Source organism: Amblyomma maculatum, chromosome 11 (genome assembly GCF_055883805.1).
Source record: "Amblyomma maculatum isolate TAMU_Amacu chromosome 11, ASM5588380v1, whole genome shotgun sequence".
NCBI classification, from domain to species: Eukaryota; Metazoa; Arthropoda; class Arachnida; order Ixodida; family Ixodidae; genus Amblyomma; species Amblyomma maculatum.
The window spans coordinates 58982843-59003426 of record NC_139354.1 but is presented as its reverse complement, the minus strand read 5'-3'; the positions used below and the strand labels follow the sequence as shown (position 1 = coordinate 59003426).

At 43.3% G+C, this 20584-nt stretch overlaps 1 protein-coding gene across 1 annotated transcript in view; it reads right to left on the bottom strand.

Annotated features, from left to right (window-relative positions):
- Positions 1–19332, bottom strand: part of LOC146173897 (acetylcholinesterase-like) — a 41514-nt gene extending 22182 nt beyond the window's left edge. Inside the window, exons 1-6 of the mRNA XM_084585292.1 lie at positions 19304–19332; positions 18596–18886; positions 15744–16011; positions 13410–13768; positions 5793–5830; positions 3898–4118 (exon numbers count right to left, since the gene is read on the bottom strand). Coding sequence (XP_084441418.1) covers positions 3898–4118; positions 5793–5830; positions 13410–13768; positions 15744–16011; positions 18596–18886; positions 19304–19332 — 1206 coding nt within the window. The remainder of the gene's footprint in view (positions 1–3897; positions 4119–5792; positions 5831–13409; positions 13769–15743; positions 16012–18595; positions 18887–19303) is intronic.
- Between the last annotated feature and the right edge of the window lie 1252 nt (positions 19333–20584).

Genomic DNA, 20584 nt, shown 5'->3' with positions numbered 1-20584 from the left:
CACCGACAAATCAAAGTCCTTGGTCACTTGGTTAATGCTGCCGGCGTTCAGCCTGACCCCGACAAGATTCGTGCCGTCAAAAATTTTCCCACTCCACGTTCATCCAGCGATGTTCGAAGCTTTATTGGCCTATGTTCGTATTTCCGGCGATTCGTCCCGAATTTCGCCGCGCTAGCTCGTCCTCTCACCAATCTCCTAAAGAAAGACGTTTCATTCTCCTGGGGACCTGAACAAGTTGCAGCTTTCTCGGAACTTATTGCTGCTCTAACAACTCCACCCGTCTTGGCCCATTTCAACCCATCTGCCAATACTGAACTCCGCACCGACGCAAGTGGCCATGGCATTGGAGCTATACTTGCCCAGCGACAACACGGCCGCACAAGGGTGATTGCGTATGCCAGCCGCCTCTTATCTACGTCCGAACAAAATTACTCTATCACAGAGCGAGAGTGCCTGGCACTTGTTTGGGCTATTACGAAATTCCGCCCTTATTTGTTTGGCCGGCATTTTACTGTTATAACAGACCATCATGCCTTGTGTTGGCTTTCCTCCCTCAAAGATCCTACAGGCCGTTTGGGGCGCTGGGCGCTTCGATTACAAGAGTATACATTTTCCGTTGTGTACAAGTCCGGCCGGCTTCACCAAGATGCAGACTGCTTGTCTCGTCATCCCGTCGACTCCCCAAGTCCTACCGACTCTGACGATGACGCATGTGTCTTGTCTGTGTCGGCCTTTTCTAACATTGCCGACGAACAACACTTGGATCCTTTGCTCCATTCCATTATCCTCCGTCTGACCTGCGGCCGACCTGACCCATCTCTTGCCTTATATGTACTTCACGAGAACACCCTATACCGACGCAATATGCGACCAGACGGCGCAGACCTTTTGCTCGTCGTTCCTCAACATCTGCGTTCCACCATCCTTGACCAGTTTCATGATGCTCCAACGGCTGGCCACCTGGGTGTCTCTCGCACATACGACAGCCTGCGCCGACGCTTCTACTGGCCAGGGCTCTACCGCTCCGTCCAGCAATACATTGCCGCATGTGAATTGTGTCAGCGTCGAAAGAAGCCTACAATTTTGCCTTCGGGCCATTTGCAGCCAATCCCCATACCGACTGACCCGTTTTCCCGTGTAGGTGTTGATCTTCTTGGGCCCTTTCCAGTTTCCACCTCAGGGAACAAATGGATCGCCGTCGCCACCGATTATGCCACGCGGTATGCTATTACCAGAGCCATCCCGACCAGCTGCGCCACAGACGTCGCTGACTTCCTCCTAGAAAACGTGATTCTACATCATGGTGCACCTCGTGAACTACTAACTGACCGTGGCCGTTGCTTTCTGTCGCGAGTGGTTGACGAAATTCTCCGTTCGTGCTCCGTCCGCCACAAATTCACCACAGCCTATCACCCCCAGACCAACGGCCTCACGGAACGCCTAAACCGTACCCTCACAGACATGCTGTCCATGTATGTGTCTGACGACCACCGGGATTGGGACGTTCATCTACCCTTTGTGACATTCGCCTACAATTCATCTGTCCATTCTACCGCTGGATACTCCCCATTTTATCTGTTATTTGGCCGACATCCGTTACTGCCCTTCGACACCTCACTACCCGCGGCAGACACCACCAGTGCTTACGCCAGTGATGCCGTAGCCCGCGCTCATGATGCCCGCCGGATAGCTCACGCCAGGCTCTCTGCATCCCAAGACTCTCAAAAGTTTCGGTACGACAGTCGCCACCGTGATGTCCACTACACTCCTGGATCACTCGTCTTGCTGTGGCTCCCGTGCCGCAGAGTGGGCTTATGTGAAAAACTTTTGCCCCGTTACACAGGCCCTTACCGAGTTGTGCGCCCCGTGACAGACGTCACATACGAAGTTGAATCTGTGCCTCCGAAATCCTCGTCCAGAGCGCCATCCTCTGAAATAGTGCATGTGTCCCGCCTGAAGCCCTATCATGCACGTTCTGTTTCACAAACGTAGAACGCACCGGGACTGTGCTTTTCCCGAGGGGGGTAGTGTTACTGAGCGGTATTCGCTGGCCGTGCTGACGAAAAAGAAGTGTGACTGACTCCCAGAAAAAGAAGACGCAGACGAGGGCTGTGCTGTGCTAGTGCTGTGCTGGGATCATCCTCAGTGGTGTAGACAACTGTAGTACTGTGAATATCTCCCGTAACAATATATTCCCTCTGTGCAATAACTAGCCCGGGAGACGATCTCCAAAATCGTAAATGCATTGTTTTCTTACAGCCCGCGTTTATTATGCCCTCTCCATCCAACCCGCGCAATAGCATAGGCTCCACGTTTTTTGCATATTTTGTTTATATCATTTCTTACTTTGGTTCCCCCTTCAAGCTTTTTTTTAGATAATGCCAGGCTGGGGCCGGTGGGTTTTAATTGGCCGTGTTTATATTTTGTTTTTCCCTTCCCTCTTACCGAAAGCTAACTATTTGCTGGCAGCTGTATTGCTTATCAGACCGTTTTGGAATGCTATCCTCTTTCACAAAAACGCGTGTCAGCATTTTACTTGCTTTAGGTACTGACTCATCATCTACTTCGCATTATAGTTTAGCCTCTTGCATCCGCTTTTTAATATATTGTTCAGGTCACGGGTTCACCAGTTTCAGGAGGAAATATATATGCAAGGATTCATTCATTCACTCCTTGCCTTGTCTCTCTCCCCTCGCCCTTCTCTACCTCCCTCCAACCTCCCTGAATTTTATTATTCGGTAACAGAAGCACATTTAAATCCTGTCAGTGATGATCACGCTGCACAGAGGATGATAAGCTCCCCAGTCGAAATGTTGGCTCGGCTTGAAAACTAAGGCTCCCTCTCAATATTTTTTAGGGCTCTCTTATGCAATGTTGCCATTCGTCAGTTCGTTATATTCCCAAATACGCACAGCCATTTATGATTGTGAAGCCCCCCTCCCCCTCTCTTTTCTACCTGCCTAAAACATCCCTGGCTTTTCTTTTTCGGTAGCAGAAGCGTATTTAAATCCCGCCAGTGATGATCGCGCTTCCCTCAGGAAGATAAGCTCCCTGGCCGAAACGTTATCTCGGCTTGCGAACTCAGGCTTCTCTAAAAGTTTGTTCCGTGCTCTTTCATGCAGCGTTGCCTTCTTGATTTCGTTCTACTCCCAAATACACACAGTAATTTATGATTTTGAAGCGCCCCGCTCAGCCCGTTTTGTTCTTCAATAAGACACTCGAAACCTGCTACACCCACCTAAATCTGTCTGTGCCCAGTGCGCCATGCGGAATGGACTCACAAAGTTTCAACATGATTCCTGAGAGGAATAGGAATAGGAATTGCGAAACAGCGCTTGAGTTGTCTACTTCCTCGTCTGTCGTCTCTGTTCGCGCTGTATATTTCCACAAACTTAATGGGAATACAGTGAGGTATTACAGCAGCATATAATTACCGCATAGGTCATGCTCTTGTTGACCTTTCCTTTCGCTCCTTGGGACATTTGTTACATACTGAGAATTCATTCTCCAACCGTTCTAACTTAAGCGGATTTTGTCTTCGATTGTACGGTTACTAAAATTTTCCGTCATCCGACCACAGCATAAAAGACAGATGAAAACTTTTATTGTTTCTTTACTTTCTTTTGATTTTGGCGATAGAGACACAACACCAACACCGCCGTTTCTGGGACATGGGGCCGCTAGCAGTATCGCATTATAATATCAGGAACGCATTATTCACAAAAATAATCAGATATTTTATTAGTTCAGTATTATGAAGTATTGAAAAAAAATTTTATCTCTAATCTGAACAATGCAAAGTGTTCTCTGAAAAGTTGTGACTGCATACATACATTTAAGTGGAACAAGTAGATCATACGTAATAACTGCCACCAAATCTTACCCAAACGTACATACCCTGGCTGGAACCGGCGGCTTGAAGCGCAGCTCCCCAACAGGGGGCTCCGCGTATGGTATGCCGCGGAACTCCTCGACGGTAGTACCCAATATTTCAATTTTCCGACCGCCTACTGGCCCATGGCCCGTGTTGCGTACCACGTCGTACGCGGCACAGATGAACGCCTTCAACAGAATGATTACCACTACTGGCTTTTTCATCTCGTGTCTTTTCGGACTTTCTGCAAAAAAATAGAAATTATGTACATCAACAAGGAGTGGTTTAGAGTGGCCCTATATGAGCTTGAAACAGGCATTAGGTGATAAGGCACTTTCGCTTTAAGCCCACCATAATCCTCCTATTCTAAAGTTGGCGCAGCAGTTTTTGAGTACAAATTCATGGATTCCAGGGCTTAGAAAGCAGCGGAATTGTACCCGAGAACCGCAAACACTTTATAGATTGCGTAAAAAAGTCTCTAATCTTATTTCAAATAAAGAGCACCAAAAAGCACATTGTGTTTTCTGTTGCCATCGTACGGGGTGCTCACATTATCTAAACGTTCATTAAATTCTCCCGATTTCAAATGTCGCAGACACAGCAATAGTCAGTGCGTCACTTTGGAACAGTGCTTCGTGAACAATGGTGCAACACAACTGTAGTGGTGAATTTCCTACGAAATTTTACTGCCACAGAATCCTGGCAAATATCACTTTTCAATGAATTAACTGGTTAAAATTACGGTTTCAGGCTTCACCTCTTTACCGTAGCTCCGTCTAATAGAGCAGATACGCATATTTCTTGAGCCGTCATATTAGCTTTCATAACAAAAATAAAATGTGTGAAGGAAGTATTTACCTAGTTCGCATAGTTACCATACACCTCCCGACACTGCATGTGACGCACTTCAGTTTTTATGTCTTTTATTTTGTTTATTTCTATTCTCTTTTCCACGGTTCCTTAATCAGAAAAAAAAAAAAAAAAAAAAAACAGATGTCGTTTTGTCTTTAGGCATATATCAGTGCTGTGCATCTATGGAGCGAAAACTCCAGATGTGAGTTCCGAACGCTTGCGTAATATGTGATGTCATTGCTACTATAGTGCCCATAACGTTCAGCATTTTGTATCCTTAACCGCTACCCAAGAAACACTACATGCACGCGTTCTTTCAACGCAACAATCAATTTATTCATGCCATAGAGCATTGTGTATCGAAGCTCGATCCGACACCTTTAAACTACACTTTGACAATAAACATTGACGTAATGAAAACTCTGGGAAAACTCACCTCAAATAACGTTGTCCACTGTGTACTCAGCACATCACGTCGGTGTTATCGCGCAATGCTTTTTGCAACATGATACCCCGAGGCCTCATTTGTTCGTGCTAATTCGATCCTAGATGACGAATTTCTCACATATTGAGGCACAGCAGCAGCAACAACTTCATCAACTTTATCAATTACAGCTTCTTTAGTTTTTTTCCCTAAAAATGAAATTTCCTCGATTTTATGCGTGTAAATGCTACAGCCTATGCGCGTTAATTCCGAAATTTACGAAGCTGTGCTGCACGTTTTATGATAAAAATTATTTTTACCAGAAAACGTTTCCAAAAGGCCAAGAGCCAGGAAACCTTCAGAGATAATGAGCAAATTGTATAGTCTTCATTAAATATATAATTATGTATTATGTAACCGAAGACTTAAAACAGCCTGGAAAGGGGGGGGGGGGGGAGGCAAGCTTGGAACAGCGCGGAATGGTAATGAAAATAAATTGCTAGTTTAACTTTGAAAACAAAAGAGTAGAGGTGAAGAAAAACCACGTGAATTGCCAATGGTTTAATTTAATTTAATAACGTGAAATGTTGTAAGGAAAACATTGAATATTAATTTTAGGCCTCTCAATGAAATTTGGGTTACCAATGTATTTCATGCGAAGGCGACGATTGGAGCGGCAGCTGAAGACGAGGTACAGAGATGAGATCATAAAGTTTGCGGACGTATACTGGACGCTGCTGGCTAAACGAAATAGAGTGTTGTAGAGGATGACTTCGACCAGAGGTGGGAGTAGTTATCCTTGTGATGGTAAGGACATTGAGCAGTGTGTGAAAAAAGCATTACGCATAAACATATCGAAACGTTACATAGCTTGCTACATTATGCATGACAAAATCTGAAATTCTTCAACATCATATTCCTCTTCACATTGGTGAGCTTTAAGGTTAGTCGCAAAGACTTCCTTAGCGAAGGAACTTATATACAAGTTGTGCTACCTTAAAATACTTTCACGACTGTTTAATTGAGATGTATAAAATACGAGCTTAGCGTGATTTTGCCTAAAAAAGACACCACTAATGGTATTTTCGACATTTATGGAAAGCTTGTTTAGAAGCGAACCCTTCCTTTGCACGGCATTCAGGTGTTCAAAAAAAGCCTGTAGTCCTATAAGTACAGTTCCAATTTACTATGTTCCGGACACATGGGTTTGAAATTAATGAAAGTACAAGAGAAATGGCGCTGTACTTTGGCTCATTTCAGGCTTCTGAAGCATTTTAAAGTATATTTCTCTTCTAGTTTGCCATGAAGCGCTCGATCTTTATATAATATAAACAATTTCTTTCAACTCCTAACTTGGATGACGAAGTGCTCTTGTTTTAACAATGTCCAATGAGCCTAATACATCAGTGTTCACTGTACCGTTAGGTCTCTATAGACGAGGTATTAATTCTGATTTAATTTTTTCGCAATCACGTGATTTCCAGCGCAAGCCTCCTGATGCATGAAAACATCGATTGCTAGTTTTCTGTTCGGAGCCATATTGCTTTGGTTGATACAATTTTACGTGCGTTTACAAATATACGATGACTTACCTGATTATTTGGGGAGTAGGTACTGCTGGCTCGGAAAGTCGGAGTTCCAATATAAGCTCTGGCCTCTTGCAAGGAACAGCTATCTAAGGCAACCACTTCGTAAAAACATCAAGAGCGTCTGAAATACCCAGCACCTTGCCCTGCTACGAAAACACCAAAGCACTTAGACACTCCTATCGCTGCTATATAAAACGACAACACTCGATCCCCGACCGCCGCGTGCTCGCCATTGATGAGCTGCAAACAGGCGAGTGGTCAGCCTTGCGGTGCATGAACATTCCCAGTGTCTTGACATTGTATTCCATTGTGTCTTAGTGACACGATGTCAAGAGAAGAAAACGCCGTGCTGAAGAAACGCAGGAACAGAGAGAAGAGCGGCTTGATAAAAGAAGAGTGCAGTATGCAGCCAACAAGGGAGAATGCAACGAGGCAAGGTGAAAGCAGAGAGCCCAAGAAAAGGAAGCGTGATTGAACATCGCGGTCGAACCAGAGTTAACATTGTGGCTCAGCGATGCGAAGAGCATGAGAGAAGAGTTGTGGAGTTCGAGTCTGCTACTCGTGAATTCGACAAACGCTTCACGAACAATCCCTTTGGTTACGAGTGTTCTGCGTGTAGGCGGAACCAAGGCGTTGCTTTCGAAATCTTCGAGGCTTAACCAAGCTAAGCCACAGCATGTTTTTAATATAAATCCTAAAACAATTATTGCTAAGTTCACGCTTGAACATCGCGGTCGAACCAGACGGTGACATTGTGGCTCAGCGATGCGGAGAGCATGAGAGAAGAGTTGTGGAGTTTGAGTCTGCTACGCGTGAATTCGACAAACGCTTCACGAACAATCCCTTTGGTTACGAGTGTTCTGCGTGTGGGCGGAACCAAGGCGTTGCTTTCGAAATCTTTGAGGCTTAACCAAACTAAGCCACGACATGTTTTTAATATAAATCCTAAAACAATTATTGCTAAGTTCACGCTTGAACATCGCGGTCGAACCAGACGGTGACATTGTGGCTCAGCGATGCGAAGAGCATGAGAGAAGAGTTGTGGAGTTTGAGTCTGCTACTCGTGAATTCGACAAACGCTTCACGAACAATCCCTTTGGTTACGAGTGTTCTGCGTGTGGGCGGAACCAAGGCGTTGCTTTCGAAATCTTCGACGCTTAACCAAACTAAGCCACAGCATGTTTTTAATATAAATCCTAAAACAATTATTGCTAAGTTCACGCTTGAACATCGCGGTCGAACCAGACGGTGACATTGTGGCTCAGCGATGCGAAGAGCATGAGAGAAGAGTTGTGGAGTTTGAGTCTGCTACGCGTGAATTCGACAAACGCTTCACGAACAATCCCTTTGGTTGCGAGTGTTCTGCGTGTGGGCGGAACCAAGGCGTTGCTTTCGAAATCTTCGAGGCTTAGCCAAGCAAAGCCGCAGGCAATTTTTTTCGTATCAATCCTAAAAACAATTATTGCTAAGTTCACTATTTTAGATGTGGTGGTGGTAAGACTTTGATTTCTAACAGATACAGAATAGGCGTCAATCTATCCGTTTACACGACGGCATGGAGTCATTGGACGCGGGCGGCGTGTTCAACAGTAGTCTCTTGCGAACATCTCGCGTTTTTGTCTATTCATCTATATTTTTTTTTTACTTTTGCACGCGTCCATATCACATGTACCAGATCCAGCTTATCCTGACATAGTTATCACCTATCTCAGAATTATTCCGGGTACCACTGAATTAGGGTAGCTGGATTCGGAAAAGATCTTTTTTGTAAGCGCCTCAAAATTATTTCGGGGATCTTATTTAGTGCCCTATCTACACGGTGGGTATTCTCCTGTTTAGCTCAGAGTGCTCAGTAATCTCTTCTTAGCTGACTGGCCTCTCCATGCTAAGAGTGTACATAGGGTCAGAGCCTACCTCGAAGGTTAGTCCGCGGGCAAGCTTCTGAGCTACCTCATTTCCCTGAAGCTGGGAATGGGCTGGTGCCCGTGTTAGCCGAATAATTCTGTTATCCTGACTTGTTTCAAGTATCATTTTTAGCTGTAGAGACGCTTTCTTTGAGAAAATGGAGCATAGCTGTTTTCGAATCACTTATAATAGTAGTGACCATTGCAAGAGCAATCGCCGCCTCTCCACAGCCGTGTGAGCTAAGCTCGTCCTAACCGAGTCACATATTCTTAGATTTCGTTCATCTAACACGACCGACCACATTATATATAGGAAGACTGGGTGTCGCTATTATACGAAAGAAAAAGTGGTCTGCCTAAATATTTTATCCAACTTCAATGACGAATATTTAATATAATAGCGCCTTCGTTTTCGAACTGAATCCGTGATATTTTTTCCTTTATCAGTTAGCTGTCCTTTCGAATTGACCATGCGGGCACAAATGCCCTTACGGAAGAATCAGCAGTCGAATTGTAAGCTGCCATCAGTTACAACCTGTTAAGTTTTGGCTTCTTTCCAGAAGTGCATAAACATTCGATAGAGTAAACGTAAACGTTACCATAGAAACTGGAATTTCTCGGGTTCTGAATCGCCTTTTTATGTTTCGTCGAAAAGTATTTGGGACTTGGCGTCCAGAGATTGTCGGATTAACTTGCAAAAATGACCATAGTCGTAGTCTCCAGCATAGAGCTGAAGTTGTCGTTTTAAAATGTGTAGAACCCAGGGACATTGATGTATGCTAAAGCAGACCCACTACAGGACTTAGAATTGTAGCTTTATACCTTTTGATATGGCTGCCCCGCAGAAATCAGTATAACGCTCTGTGCTCTCTTAAACGCCGCACAAACGAATCAAGTTACATATTGTCAAAATACATTATTTTCAATATGTGGATAACAGAATTTTGTTAACAAGCCAAATATTTTACGATACAGCGGTAAACGTTTCCCGAAAACGTAAATCTTCTGATGGAATTGTTTGCTGCGAACGAAATTGCCGTGAGCCCACAAATGACATTAGTTATTTGCGAAGTCCTTTGGAAACTTCACCTATAGATATCCTGCAATTTTTGTATTATCGCGTTTCACTCCGGTGTAAGTGTAAAGTGCTAGTCCAATAAACGATGACAGTGTGTCATGGTTTTAACATTCCTTCACGTATCAGAGAAGCTATGGAATTACAGGGTTAGATTCGATTTTTGCGGATTTGACGGCAAGGCCATCAAAATTTAGGCATGCACTCACATACAGTGATCTTAGATACGGCATTAGTGATTTTTGCTTTCTGTGTTTCTGATCGCAATAGCTGTGGACATATATTGAAAACAAGCTTTTCTAATACCTATCTTTTGAATCATATAATCATTTGTTTTTTAATACCTACCAATCATTGGTGGGACGTTGGAGCACGGGAGTGCAAACGCAGTCATGCCTGTATGCAGAGCATTAAGCGAAAATATCAGTTGCCATTTTAGAAATTCAAACCTTTATACCCGTGTATTTTGTTTTATCACATATTACACTAAATATTTGAAATAGTACGCAGGTTTAGAGTTACGAGTGTTCAAGTTGAAATTATACCTAGCACTTTTTTGTCTTTGATGAAGAATTTGCCGAGTACGAAAGACCGGGAAGCTTCCTAATTATTCCATAGAGTTTAGCGAGGTACGCGAAAGCAAGGTGCATTGTTTATTTACAAATTAGCACTGTTTATGTGCAGTTTATGTGTATTGCAACTTCCAACCTCTAGGGATGCTGGCCTTTCATATCCTTCAGTTCATTTTCAAGCCACATGCGTGATTCTCGAGAGTTTAAAAGAAGCTGTGCTTGTACCGTAAACACGTTTATGGAACCTGATGTACTGGGAAGATTTATTGAATAATGCAGTCCAAACCATGTTAGAAACGTGTACGCACGCGGTGTCTTTTCTGGAGAAAGCTTTAAGCATCAGTGATCGCTAGGAAGCGTTTTATCGACAAGCTGTCAGAACAACCAGTAAAGGATCATCCATTATCAAGGACCGCGCCATGATCACTATTCTCATGAATAATCCGAACATGCTACAGCTGTAGGTACGAGCAAATGATGTTAGTAAAACATGAACTAATCTGATGTATTCTTCAATATAAGACGGTTTTTTATTTTAGGGATATAGCAGCCCTTCCCTGGGACCTGACAAATGGCTCATCAAAAGCAATAATGCTCTCTTAGTGAGTCTCTCTCCCTGTTTCAAGCTGATCATCAATATATGCCCACCTGCCCACCCTGCTGATTTATATGCCACTAAATAAATAATTTCGAAGAAAGCCGAACCAAGGCTCTAGTCGAGCCCCAGTCTACTAGCTAAAGTTTACTAAAGGTGACTTGTCTTCCTCAGCTTCTCGAAATGTGTACTAATGAACGGTGACTCATATTAGGCTCTTATTTTGTTTTTTCTGCCTTAGTGTACCAATCCTTTACATAAAGTTCCACCTGAGCGTCTAAAGAGGTTACACCGTTGCACACGCGGTACATAATCGAAACGTTTTCCCCGGGACAAAATTCGTAGGATCATTCCTAGAAGGCAAATTTATTTCGTCAACTTTATTCTACAACAAATGTCCTCTATGCCATTTTTTTCCTCCATGACAAATAAAGAATATCTATCGGGTAGCGATAAAATTATTGTGAAGTAAAATTTAACATGTTTCCAAATAGCTCTAAGAAAGGCGTAGCAATTTGGTGCTCATTTTGTAGAGTTCTAAACTATTTCCTGGAAGGCAGATATAGACTGGGAGCTGGGGTAAAGTTTAGAGTTTTCCCTAAAAAAAAAGAAAAAAGCCGTGTTTTCGCTAACAATGTTTATTGTTCATTTATGCAGTAGCATTATTTCTCAGTTCATTCGCTGGTCAAGATAAAACAAGTCCCGTGGAAATGGCAGACACTAGCACACTCTTACCCCATCTTTTTTTGTGACCACTTACAATGTGGCCTAGTTACAATCTCGTTTCTTGAGAGTTGTATTTAGGTACAAGTTACCCAATGATTGCTCGAAGGAAGTTAGAATTAATGACTAGTCTGCTGGTAAATATAAACTGGACGAAGGGAGAACGATGTGGTAGAATAATTTTATTAGTGCTAGAATGGTATGTAGTACCACAAAACGATAGCCTTATTTGTAGCTCTCTAGTAGTTTATGCCACAACTCATGCCCATAATCAAACCAAAGCCGTTCCTCAGGATCCTAGCAGGGGCGACTAAGAATGCGTGCTTGAGGTAGCACAATGCTCGGAGAGGAAACCGTTGATATTGGTAGCGTTGTTATTCTTCAGCAGCATCGAAAGAGGCGAACCGATATCGTACTCTGGCCACGATGTCACCCCTCGGAACACAGGCAGGCTGAAAATTAACATCAAGCAAATGGAAAACGTGAATGATGGGACTGGTTATAATACATGGAACATTTTATAAGAATCTGTCTTGCCGCATGCGGACGCTAGGGGCATTGTTAAGGCCGCTATACAATGAAAATGACACGTGATTTCTGCACACCCCAGTTAGAGTTACTTGCAAGAAATTGCGTATATCGTTTTCTTATGCGCTGCTATGCCCACTGTTGTAATTCACAGTGTGTAACGGCAAACACAAATTTTATCAGATGCAACTTGCGTATGCGTACTCTCAAAATGCTCGAGACAAAAATTAGTGGAACAAAACGATTTGTGAAAAACTATTTTACTTTCTGCAATCGGGACCTCGTTACGGCTATTACATCAATTATTTTGCGCGGAGGAGCATCCCCGGTTAGGTCGCCAGTTTGACGATATAAGCTTTTACCTGACCTGTTTTTCTTTTTAGCTGCTATTTGTGCTTCGAACGTCTTTATGCAAAGGCTGTGGCTATTCAAGCTCTTTTTACAGAAGTGCCAGGTCGGAAACAAATACTGACCGTAAATTGTGAATTTCTTCCTGCATTACGAAGTCACAGACTTGTGCCCTTGTCTGGATTTGTCCCGTCAAATCAAATTTGTCTGATGTTGGTTCAGAGCAGACTTTCACATTATTTCTTTTCTTCTATATTTCTGTTCATATCGCCTAAAAACTGGAGCTCCGTGACATCTAAATTTATTATGGTGAAATCAATGTCACCTTTCAAAGTGCCCCAAGGCACTCTAGCATGATTTAAAAATAATTAGAGTATATAAAAGATGTCATGAAGGAAGGTTTGCTTCTATATAGCACATTACACAGTCGTAGAAGCGTCAAAATGTACGAGAAACGGAAAATACGGTAATCTGTTGAGCTTCGCACAACGCTAGTCTTCGGGATAACAATTGCAGCAGATATAAAACGATTTCATTGTAGCTGTGCTACGAGTTTTCTCAGACGGAAGCAGATTTACAGGTTTTAGAAAGGGCAATGTCGACAGGCACATATGTAGCACACAGTAAAAAAAGTACGAAACACTGAAAACTACTATATTGTAATTATATACATGCAAAGTAATCTGCATCGAGTTTTCACCCCTGCTGAAATATAATTCATTTCAGCATTTCAGCAGACTAACTTCATTAAGACTCTTAGAAAGCTTCATAAGAGAAGAAAATTAAGTTAAAACGGTTATATGGCAGTCGTTTGACGTTGGGGCACTGGTCTGTATATCTATTTTATGTACCTTTTAACATATCGCAAATAAAGTCTTGTTCTAAAGAAAAAATATAACTTGGGTAAAGAGTGAAAGGTACTTACCCTGCAAAAGAGCTGATTAACGTAATTAGCTTTTCAGACATCGCCACATCTTGCTCGTTGAAATTTAGCTGGTCTCTGTCCAGTAGGGGCAGTCCAAAGATGTACGGGATGTCCATGCCATGGCCAACTCCAGCCCAGGATAGGGGCGCTCTCTTAGCCGGCCAGTGATCGAACACGTACGTGTACACCTTGCCACAACGCGAGGAGTGAGCAGCGGCCGCCAAGTGCATGGGGCACACAAACAATTTGGTTCCCAAGTAGTCGACAAACTTCCGCCTTATGGAATCCTTGCCCGTAGACTCGGTCACACCAATCTCCACCAGAGATGGAGACGCTCCTTTCGTCCACAATGAAACTACCTGCAGAAACCAATGGATATTACCGATGATCTAATTCTTAGATCGTGATAAGTTTATGAACTAATTTTTTTCTTTCATTCTTTCGAGGTACCACTTGAACTCAATTTGAACGAAAAATATCGAACTAGTTTAGACTGAGCCGGGGAAAAAATATAATAATAACAAAACATTTTACTTAGCGGTTTTCGTTAGAAATGGCTTCTATTTCCGTCCCACGCACATAGGATTATCCGCCCATAGGAAGAAAACAGTAAGAAGACATATTGCGTGATAATATCTTCAGCACAGCGTTGAAAAAAAAAAAAACGACTTTCACGCTCATCAAGTTACTCAAAAACAGGGCCTCTGAAGCAATTCTAAATGCCATTTCGTCTATTTCTATTGCCTTGTCGAAATGCGGCTGCAGCCGTTATAAAAGAATCGCACTGTAAAGCTCTTAATAGAGCTATGGGGGGGAGGGGGGGGTCACAATTTTATTCTCATAATAAGATGGTGTATCTTACATTACTGTATTGTAATATCAATATATCGTAATTATATTTTGTAATATATGTGTCTGTGGGAACATTTGCTCTTCATGCTGTCATTTTTTAAACATTCGAAAAACAACCTTTTTATTAGCAATTACGTGTGGCACTGCCCCCGCCTCGGCTTTTGAAATAATCGTGATGCAATTAAATTTATTGCGCCAGTTTGCCAAAAATGCATGATATTTAGAAACAAAGGAAATTGTGTCTGCCACTGCTTTGCTTGAATACCTAATTCCTTTTTAAAAATTTATTTGTGACTGAACTTGCTTTCACCTTTATTTTCCAGAGTAATTGTGTTTTAGTCCAGCCGACTCTGACTCTATACAGCATTTGTGTCATGGCACTTTTGAGAAGGTAATGAGCCCAAGGTACCCAAATAAATTCCAAATGAATATTTTAATGTATCGGAAACTATAATATTGTTTGCATTTCTGGCAAGAATTCCAACTAAAATGTTTATTCTGAATACGTGTAATTTCTTAGTGTTTCATTCATAAATGCTATAGCATTCATTCCCTTGTTAAAAGCAAGGAAGCAGAATAAAAAAGGAAGGCTGAAAGTGGGAGGGAGGGGAGAGTGTATCGGGTGAAACCTAGTTTCACGTACGTACGCTCTGTTCACCATGGTTAAGAAATCAGTAAGCAACTGTTTTATTTGAATGAGCTCGTAATCGCCTAAATAGCATACTTCGAAATGGGCCATATTTCAATGGCAATTCATTGAATTGCTTATTGTCTCTAAACAATTACAGAAACTAAACACCTACGTTTGCCTTCTCTCTCGCTCAGCGAACGTCGGTCCTACAACGCAAAATTCACGAATCGAGTAATGTGAATCTGTAAATCTAACTGGTTGAAATCAATTCATTCAGTGTGTGCAGCAAAATTGAACTTTAAATATGGATTGGTTTAAAATAAATAGAAGGGGCAGTAACTGCCTCAAATAACCGTGGACACCGATATCGGGCCGTTAGGTGAGGGATGAAGGTGTATTTGGAAGAAAGAAAGTAGTTGTATTATTAGGGTTTACAGAATAATTCCCGCCATCTGGAGACCTTTATTGTGCGCTGACATCGCTTGGTAATGGTCCCCTGGTGGCTACAATTATTTTAACCTGCGAACTGACAGCGTTGAGCGCCGAAAAAAGTGATCACTTAAGTTCCCGGTTGCTATACACCTATATAAACCTAAGGTCCTTTCCTTATCAGTGTATTTCATTTTCGTCCCCCATGTAGAAGTTTTGTAAATTTGTACATCGCACTGTTTCTGAAATTACTCATTATTCTTTGGTCGGACAGCCGAACCTCTGAAGCTGCTGACATTACTCAGCGTGAGACACGATTTACAAGTAATACCGGTAGCATGCGCGTGAGATATTCATGGGTAGCAATAACACATCTGGAAAGTGTCATGCCTTCAACACATCGAATCTTATCAATTACTAACCTTGTTTCCAGCATTTATGAGCGTCTCTCGATCGACATTGTCTAAAGGACCGGCCAGAATCTGGGGATTAGTTTCATTCCACAGGAAGAGCGTGACGCCCTCATCCGATGTAACCCCCGTAAGGAAGTCCACTTTGGGGTCAAAAGAGCCTTCAAGTAAGGCCACGGACGGCTTTTCGGGCAGGAAGTCATCTTCGTACGTTGGCAGGAATGGGAACAACTTTCCGGGTACTGCTCTGCCGGCCGCCCGTAAAAGCTCATCAGCCGACCTGCAATGGAGACCCAATCAAGAGCGCTCTTACCTTGTATGGACTATTTATCTTCGGGGAGTGGAGCCGTATATGAGAGCATGAGGAGATTTTGATTTTAAACGGTTTTCACGACTTTAATCGATTCCAAGTTGTGCCATCTTGGCCCTATCATTGTCGGCGGAGTGCGAGCTGGCTAAAAGGGTCCGCGATGCGCCAAAGACAAGCGCGTTCAGCGCCTTACATAGCGTATGCCTGCAAACTAGAAGACATAATGAACCGACTTTTTTGATGCCCTCTGTGAGCAATGCTGCTGGCTTTACAACCTACAGAGCAATCACTCATTACAACTTGAGCACCAAAAAGTACACTTGGGCGAACGGAGTTCCATGAAGGCGAGATACAGGGAGTATTCGAAAGTAACATATATATATATATGTTACTTTCGATTACTCCCTGTATCTCGCCTATATATATATATATATATATATATATATATATATATATATATATATATATATATGTATATATATTTATTTATTTATTTATTTATTTATTTATTTATTTATTTATTTATTTATTTATTTATTGGAACAGTCCTGGTTTGTGCCGACTATCTTACCCGCTACTGCGAAACGGCCGCTCTTCCTTCAGCCACCGTTCACCACGTGTCCCTTTTCTTGCGGCGTTCTGTCATCCTCCGCCATGGACCTCCGCGAGTGATCATCAGCGATCCACGTCGCCAGTTTATGGCAGATGTCGTGGAAGAGCTTCTCCGTTTGTGCGCGTCTCAGTTTCGACATTCCACACTATATCACCCTCAAACCAACAGTTTGACGGAGAACACAAACCGCACACTCATCTACATACTTTCTATGCACATCGCATCTGACCACAACAACTGTGATACCATACAGCCGTTTATAACGCATGCCTTCAAAACTGCAACGCATGAGACGACCGGCTACAGCCCGTCCTTCATTCTATATGCCCGTCCTCCTCGACATTGTCTCGACACAATTCTTCATTACTCCATCCATGCCGAACCGTGCATCGCCGAAACTCTTTGTCGGGCGGAAGAAGCTCGCCGTCTCGCCCGTTTGCGAATTCTCACTTCGCAAGAGCGTTCCAAACCTCAGTACCACAACCAGCATTACCATGTGTCTTACGCCCCCGGACATCTTAGTGTGGCTTTGGCGACCTGTGCGGAAGCTCGGTTAAGCCCAGAACATGTTGGCGCATTACGCTCGCCCTTCCGTTGTGCTCGACTGTGCCAGCGAAGTGAACTACCGAATAGCACGCATGACAGCAAGTAGTCGTCGATCAGTAACAACGGAAGTTACCCATGTCGTCTGGAAGAAGCCGTGCCACTCCCGTGGGAACGAATAATTACTTCGCCCGGGGGGCTCCGGCTTTCCAGGAGGAAAATGTGACAGTCCTGAAGAAGTTGAAGCTTGTAGCATAGGCCAAGGAGAAACATGTTGAGAAACGACTCTCGTGCCGGGCGGTTCCGTTGACCAGCTGTGCTCCCTGCCCTCGCGACCTGCTGTCCAGCGTTCCGACGTCATACATATATATATATATATATATATATATATATATATTCAAACTCTATAAAGCAGAACGTCATGCTCGAAAGCCAAATTAACTGTTCCTAGTTTGCTAAAAGTAGTGCAGTCGATGACAAAACTTGGTCACATTTCCTGTGTCCATCTTATGATTGACGAATCGGGGTGGAGTATTCTTGAGGGACATATATAGGTTGCTCGCATGCGTTACGCATTCAGCGAAGGAATGAGATGAGGGGCAGTTCATGTGTTCATAAAACGTCTGCAGACACAGATGTCACCGGCAACATAGTCACGTAAAATGTCTTGCCTTGCCAAAGCGTAGAAGTACATGAGTACATCTATATGAGCTATCACTGATTTCTCTTTATAGAAAGACTCTCGAAGAGTGCATTCTCAGCTGTGGTCTGACGTAACCATGCAGACGTAGATGGCGAACTGCCGACTTATTACCTCGATGGATGTTAACTTAAAAAAACATTGTGTTGCCGCAGTTTCAATCAAAAGTACGTAATCATTACGAAGGACTAGCTGAGATGCCACACATTGCATAACCAGCTTTCTGCTAAACATTATAAGGTATGCAAAAGAAACTGATGTGAACTAAAGCATCCTACAATTGCTCATTGTGTTCCGTGCACTGATGAATTTATGAAGGAAGCACTTTACGGGCGAAAAGCAACTGATTACGTGGTAGAAGAAAACTAAACCATAAGCTGCGACTAAGTCAACCATCAGCGACGCCGAAGTGTTACATACGGCGGTAGTAATTCAGGCACCAGACCAACCGTCAATTCTCACTGGTACTGAGAACGCTCGTATGATACTATCCTTTCTTAGTCACCCTGAATTTCATTTTTACTATATTTACAAACAAAGAGCAACAATGATTTCATACGGGCCTACACACGCCTTCAGGCCGCCTTAAACATCCTTGTGCACCTAGGAACGCATATCACATGTCCATTCTTAGAGCTATAAAATACGTGTCATGAGGCAAACAAGCGCAACACATGCAACGCGTTCTAAAAACTTACCTTGTTCGCAGACAGCCGATGACCTCATCGGGGTGGGTCCCTAGAGTTTTGTTGTCTGAGAGGCATCCAACAACACCGGCCACGGCATCCCCCCTGACCATGCTCTCCTCGGCACTGTGTGTGACGTCATACGCATTGATGACTCCACTCATGGCGATGGCTCGTCTGAACAGCCCTCGGCTCTTGGGTGACAGCATGTGCGCGTGGACGCTCATGCCGCCGGCACTCTCTCCGAATATGGTGATGCTTGAAGGGTCACCGCCGAAATTGTGAATGTTTAGCACAATCCACCTGCAGGAACGACGGCACAAAACGCCATTATGATTTTACTTTGAGAGGGCTTTTACATGGTCCGGAAATAATTTTGTCATTAGTGTTTTACTTGCATTGGTAAATTGTGTGTTCTTAATGCAGGTGCGCAGTCCAGGTACCACAAAGATTTAGAAGGAAATGAGTTTGTAGCTTTGGTGACTACATTTTGATACAAATATGCGGAACTGCTATAATTGTCAAAAAAAGTCTAAGATACTGAACTTCAAGCAATTCTCTCTTAAGCAAATCTCACCGGTTCGAAAAACCTGCAACCGGCTCTGTTCCAAACCAGTGTAACTGAAAGTAGCTTACACGGAATTTTAGAGCACAGAGTGAGGAGGATACACTTTCAAATAAAATCAGCTAGTGAAATATTTTTCACCAAAATTTAAGTACTTCTCAATTGCTCTTAACAGTGCATCCATAGTCGTAAGGTCATTGTCCTGCGATTACATTTGTGACGCGCTCCCTATACATCACAGTGACGTAAAGTCTATCATCGTGGTTTACATCCTCGCTGTTCCTCGTTCTTTGGCTGGCTATGTCCTGGACGGAGGAATATCTGCAGCCACTACCGATGACGCATTCCTGCTTGCAGTGGAAGCCGTCTCTATTATTAATTTATACAACAAATATCGCGTACACGTGTCGCCTTCTCACTGCTGGTAAAGACTGGACACTTCGGCGCGCGTTCCTGCTCCTCAGCGAGCATCCAACTACTGCCTCGTAGCAGTCCGTCGCACCTACGACATACGTCAAATTTCTGCACCAATACGAGAATTTAGTCTGGTGGCACGGTATTGGTGTGACGGCACGTTTAATAACTGGCATTATACAACGCTCGCAAGCGCAACTGCAGGAGATAAGTTAAGCTTTACTTCGTGAGAGTCAATGAGAACGTTTTTTATAAGTGGCTATTTGTACTCGGTGCTAGTCGTGTTTCACAGCTCCATCATCGCAGCATCAGTATTGGCTTTCTACTGAGGCAACTGTGAGAGCTGAATCGCTGCGACACTGTCGTTACGCTGTTGTGGAAGCGGCTCGTTTTCGCTTATGGTTATGGAGTTCCTTAGGGAACATACTTAACCAGCCAAAAGACGAGACACAGAATCAAAGAGGGGACAGGACAAGGCTGTGTCTCGTCTTTTGGCTGGTTAAGTATGAACCCATAGCAACGTGCCCAGTCATCAACCTTGTTGAATTCCTTAGGGAAGTAGTGTTCATTTGTACTTCTAAAATAACTTTTGAGCTTATACAAACTCGCAAACCGGCAGTATAAATGATTACCTCGCTTTATTCCTCATTTATTCGCCACGCAGTTCTCGACCATTTGTGAGATATATTTGCGCAGCTGAAAGTTGAAAACATGGTACTGTGACAAGGAAACCATCTAAAGGAAGTCCAATACCATGGCAGAAAGGCAGGCTAGCTGCAAGCACACCAAACAAGGCAGTATTATATATACTCTGCAACATTTATTTAGGCCCAAAGTCAAAACGATGGCAACCTTTCGGCATCTACCAAGAATAAGCTATCGAAAAATGTTTTCCGCTGCGAGCCGAAACAGTATCTGCGGCCCTTATTTGACTGGCACCGCAGTTTGCGGTGGCCCGCTAGAAGCGTTAATCCGGTTGGAAGAGACAACACAACTACAAATAGCGGTCGCATTTCGCAGAA